Below are 5,440 nucleotides of genomic sequence, written 5' to 3'. Positions count from 1 at the left end.
ACAGGACAGTCATTTCGGAATCCACGAAACATAAATTAGAATTGACATTTTACAAGCGCTCCAGGGCTACGGCCTGACCCTGAGCCCCTCTGCACCACCATCATCATTATCAGGACCTTTGCATACGAAAGACCCCCAAACACAGGGACCATCTGTGTTCAAAATAGCACCCCACTGTCTCTGAGCTGACCCCCTCCAGAAACACAGAGACAAACTGTTTTCCTGCCCAGCTTGTCATTTATGGGAAAACATGCATACATCCAGAGATAACTGTGCTTTCTGTGACTGTGGAGGAATGTGGAGATAAGGCTGAATGACACATACAGACCAGATTAGACACACGCACAGTTCTGGGCAAGCACTACAAAAAACACCTCGCTGTTTCAGAGCGGGGGGGAAGACGATCTTAACTAGTGTGTCTGTGTGAAATGCTGCTCCGAGAGTGTAGAAATGGATAAGAAAATAAGTGTGTGTGTGTGTGTGTGTGTGCCACAGGCCTAAATCCAAACTGCATCTATTACAATATTTGCAGATGCTCTGTGTGCTCAGTGTACAGCTCTCTCTCATTATCTCAACGAGGAGGGACTGGGAGGAAAAAATAAAAATGTACTTATCAAAATGAAAGATTGCGACAGTCCCCTGACTGCTATGGGGCTCCTAATCACTCCGATCTGTTCCCATCTGTGTTCTGGGATATGTTGACACGGCGAAACGACAGCGTGCATCCTACTGTATGACTAATTAGAATGAATTGATCCATTTAAGCATGGTATCATCTCTGAACATGCCCACAGGGACGGGGATATTAACCCAATCCAATGCCTCACTGACTCCTCTCTAAATCTCTCTCTCTAAATCTCTCTCCCTCTCTCTCTCTCTTCACTGTCGATCACCCCATCTCTCCCCTCCCCTCCACAACCTCGTGTCTGCCTGTCTTTCTCTCTCTCCTGACTCCCTCCTGTCTCCCTCCCTCTGCCTGTCTTTCTCTCTCTCCTGACTCCCTCCTGTCTCCCTCCCTCTGCCTGTCTTTCTCTCTCTCCTGACTCCCTCCTGTCTCCCTCCCTCTGCCTGTCTTTCTCTCTCTCCTGACTCCCTCCTGTCTCCCTCCCTCTGCCTGTCTTTCTCTCTCTCCTGACTCCCTCCTGTCTCCCTCCCTCTGCCTGTCTTTCTCTCTCTCCTGACTCCCTCCTGTCTCCCTCCCTCTGCCTGTCTTTCTGTCTCTCCTGACTCCCTCCTCTCTCCCTCCCTCTGCCTGTCGTTCTCTCTCTCCTGACTCCCTCCTGTCTCCCTCCCTCTGCCTGTCTTTCTCTCTCTCCTGACTCCCTCCTGTCTCCCTCCCTCTGCCTGTCTTTCTGTCTCTCCTGACTCCCTCCTGTCTCCCTCCCTCTGCCTGTCGTTCTCTCTCTCCTGACTCCCTCCTGTCTCCCTCCCTCTGCCTGTCTTTCTGTCTCTCCTGACTCCCTCCTCTCTCCCTCCCTCCCTCTGCCTGTCGTTCTCTCTCTCCTGACTCCCTCCTGTCTCCCTCCCTCCCTCTCCCTGTCTTTCTCTCTCACACTTCACAATGGTGCTGTTTGACCAGACTCTCTCTTAGTTTCACGCATGCCTCTCTGGCTAGCTCAGGTGCGGTAATAAGCTTGTCACAATCGATTCGTTATGTGTCCAGCTCACAGTTACAGAATTCCAGCCAGGCCGTAAATCACACAGGAGGTATTTGTTTCCAGTCGCCTTCTTTACGTTCTTGTGTTCGGAGATGTCGCTTTTGCTACTGAATAAGTTGTTTTCTTGCATGGTGGATAGACTATCTATCTATCGATCGCTTTTGGCCTCAGCCACATTTTACATTTTATTCATTCTCTCCCTCTCCCTCTCCCTCTTACTCTACCTCTCCCTCCCTCACTCTCTCTCTCTCTCTCTCTCTCTCTCTCTCTCTCTCTCTCTCTCTCTCTCTGTCTTTCCCCCTTTCTCTGGCTTTCAGCAGTAAGCAGAGGAAAACAGAGGATTAGTGTAAACACTAATTAGCACTCTATTCTCACACTGTCGTCGATAGTTGGCCAGCCACAATGTTTAATGACATCACTGGACTGCCTAATCTGTATTGTTAGAAAGGTTGAGAAATGTAAGAAATGTGGATAAGCCCCAACCCTGGAGAAATGAACTTTGACTCATCTCTGGACTTAATCTGACCCCCAGACAAAGACTCTGATTTCTTTCCCAAGCAAGTCAAGTCTGAACCTCAGAAGTTCCCTTTTTTTTTTCTTTGAGAGAAAAAAAAAAAACGTGTAAGTAATGAAGCAACTTCAAAGACTTCAAATCTTCTCTCCACTTGTCAGTCCCTTAGGAGTCAACAAGATGAGAGACTAGACTCTCATTTCAGCAAACATCAAGAGATCACACACTCATCACTGTACGGTAAACTTTCTAGACGTTTTCATTGACTACTTTTGTCAGTTGGAAGTGTATTAGGGTGACATACTTACATTGTTTTGCATCATGATGTTAGATTCCATACAATCCAAGCCCCCATCATTGAACCCGGACTCAAGACTTATAAGGTCATCAATAACTTCATCCATTGGAAACTAAGGAAAAAACATTATCAAAGTTTGCCCTCGGACTGGAGTCATTTTGAAACATCTCTTTTTGTCATCCATCCTAGATGTTTTATTACAAGCCAATAGACGGAGGGAGGGACAGGGGGCTGTCTAAGAGAGATACTGATTGGATGACAGACGTCTGAGAGAGGATGCTGATTGGATGACAGACATTGTCCGCACCACCACCACGATGGAGGTGAGGAGAACCTCTGCTATCACAGCAGCACCAAGCCTCAGAGGAAGGCTTCACATAAGGGTCAACAGGAATGTCTGAAGTTATCAGTAAATCTGAGAAGAGAGAAAGGTGTTGGGGGTGGGAAGGGTGTCGACGCTAACAGTTGGGATACAGATTCATACAGATCCAAGTGACCCGCTTACATAACATTGTACATTTTGACTCGTTCGTATGTCTTGACTCGTTCGTAGACTATCACATGAGATGTCCTCGCTTCAGGACTAGACAAAACAGTAGCTTACTCGGATCCCCCTGCAGGGAAGACAGCGAACATAGCTGCACCCACCTCACTGTCGTGGCTGGCTGCCAGGGTGAGCATGGTGACGGGACTGTTGGGGCTCCCGTCGCTGACGGAGGGCATGTGTCCGTTCCTCATGACGGGCACTGCTCCCAGGGGCTGCCCAGGGGCGTGGGGGTGTCCTGGGGCGGTGTGGCCCTGGCCTTGGCCCCCAGCCAGCTTGGAACCCAACGTCAGGTACTGCTTGACCTGCTGGCTCTGGCTCTGGTTCTGGTGCAAGTGGAACTTGGAGTTCTCCAGGTGAGTCTGGACCTGTTCCGCACAGAGTCAGGGGTAAGTTAGGCAGTCGGGAGAATTCAGAACATAGACCCAGGAGCTGTCGGGCCGGAGATCTGGGTTTCCGTCGCGCTTGATCTCAGGTGAGTCAATCAATCAGTCCAAATTAAGCAACTCATGGGGGTGAAATCTCCATCACAATGCAGACACACACGGCAAAACTACACGTCAAAGGTAATGGGACTTCTCTGAAAGGGTTTAAAGCTTGATAAATGCTGATCCATGATCAAAGAGCGTAGGAGTTCACAACTGTTTTTAAGTCTTGTAATGCTGAGCACAGCCACTGAGTAAGTGCAGACGGAAAGCAATGATTGTGAATGTTATCTTTTTGTAGTTGTTATCTTATCTGGTTATTCTCAGCAGCAGGATGAATCCTCTGCTGATACAAATCATTGATTAGGTATGTCAAGTTCCACTCACACATGTGATAAAACCAACTGCTGAACATGTCTGACAGTTGGAGTCCTAGTCGGCATGTCCCGATAGGACTTCCTGTTTCTCAACCGCACATATCTCACACTAACCAAGCGACAGAAACACACATCAACAAAAAACACTTCAACAATTCATCCTCAGTGTGGAATATGTTTTCCACAAGGTGAAGAAAAAAAAACGTGTAACAAAGACTGTAGAGAAATTGTAGTTTAAAGAAAAGAAGTCCTTACATTGGAAACTCTGGCTGTGTCCCGCATGGTGTAGTAGCTGCAGTCATTTAGATGTGGCATTCTCAGAGAGTGTAGACCTATGACCAGGTTGGGTTGGGTGCTGGATCTGGTTGTGGTGTTGATGCAGCAAACCGACCTTAAATAGTAAGGATCCCAAGTAGTGATGTCTATCCTGGTGATGTGGTGCGCTCAGTGTGTCCTCCCCTAACTCCCAGCACACTCTTTATATACTCTGGTCCTAGACGAGCTCATCTGGCCCAGCGGACGGCTAGCCTTTTATGTTACGTAGCGTGGTAATCACTTCAAACAGTGACCCATCAAATCACCCCAGGTCCTATCACAACAGGACAGCAGTTTTGGCCCCATATCCCTAATTCATTGGGACCCACCCCCACCTCTGTCTTTCAATGGCCAATCGGGTTCCTCTTCTCTTCTGGAGTTCTAGAACAACAGGCTCTTGTTCACCAAAGGCTTTTTTTTTTTTTTTTTTTTTTTACACATCCCGTCGGCCATTTTGTTTCCACAGACCCCTGTTCTCATTCATTGACTATAATGTCAATTACCAAACAATTCACATGAGCTATTCTGGGATGGCGTTTGGAGTTAAATATAAAGTCTTCAGCTAAATTTGGAAGGGAACCTACAGACAGATAATGTTAACTGCGATTGCACGGGTCACAAAGACAATCCTTGTTTTACTTTGGTCAATGAGTTTATGATGAATTTACAACTATTTTTGGGGGCTATTGTTGTTATATATATATATATATATATTCCCAGTTTACTGCTCTTTGTGATCGCTATTTCAGTAGCAATCTAATTGTGGTGTTACAATATAAAATACATTTATGTCAACCACATATCATTTATCATAGTTTCACATGAACCACCCGACCTTGCTGATCCATGTCCCGTTCTAATGAATGGCCTCGCCTGATCAATAAGATGAGGAGGTTTCCAAGATTGGCCTCTTGACCACTGGAGTAATTCCTGTTATCAGGCTCCATGCAACATTACAACAGTGAAGACAAAGATCCTCGTGTGTTGAAAAGACTTTCAGGCTGACCATTAAAACCTCTCCTATTCACCTTGTTAAAAAATCTTCCATCTTTAATGACTCACTGAAACACAAATGAGAATGAGAAGTCTGCATTAGCACAGAAAACACGTTATTAAGTGTGGAATAAGGTTCCTAAGAGCCAGGAGCATCAGAACCGCATTTGTCCCCAGACACTGTTTCTGTCACGTAAGATTTCTCCACATAGCTCAAAACATCCACAATGCTGGACCTGTCGTGTAGACAGACAGACAGACAGACATCTCAGGCCCGCTCAGGGCCAAATAACACATCTGTTACTTAATCAACATTTTT

The 5,440-nt window shown here is 46.6% G+C and overlaps 1 protein-coding gene across 1 annotated transcript in view; it reads right to left on the bottom strand.

Moving 5' to 3' along the window:
• The window catches only part of tfec (transcription factor EC), a 12,898-nt gene extending 7,983 nt beyond the window's left edge, over positions 1 to 4,915 (bottom strand). The window contains exons 1-3 of the mRNA XM_067254950.1: positions 4,069 to 4,915; positions 3,116 to 3,379; positions 2,478 to 2,579 (exon numbers count right to left, since the gene is read on the bottom strand). Coding sequence (XP_067111051.1) covers positions 2,478 to 2,579; positions 3,116 to 3,379; positions 4,069 to 4,128 — 426 coding nt within the window. The 5' untranslated portion in view covers positions 4,129 to 4,915. The remainder of the gene's footprint in view (positions 1 to 2,477; positions 2,580 to 3,115; positions 3,380 to 4,068) is intronic.
• Positions 4,916 to 5,440: the final 525 nt, after the last annotated feature.

Source organism: Osmerus mordax, chromosome 17 (genome assembly GCF_038355195.1).
Source record: "Osmerus mordax isolate fOsmMor3 chromosome 17, fOsmMor3.pri, whole genome shotgun sequence".
NCBI classification, from domain to species: Eukaryota; Metazoa; Chordata; class Actinopteri; order Osmeriformes; family Osmeridae; genus Osmerus; species Osmerus mordax.
The sequence above is the reverse complement of the archived record's forward strand: the minus strand, read 5'-3'. Positions and strand labels throughout refer to the sequence as shown.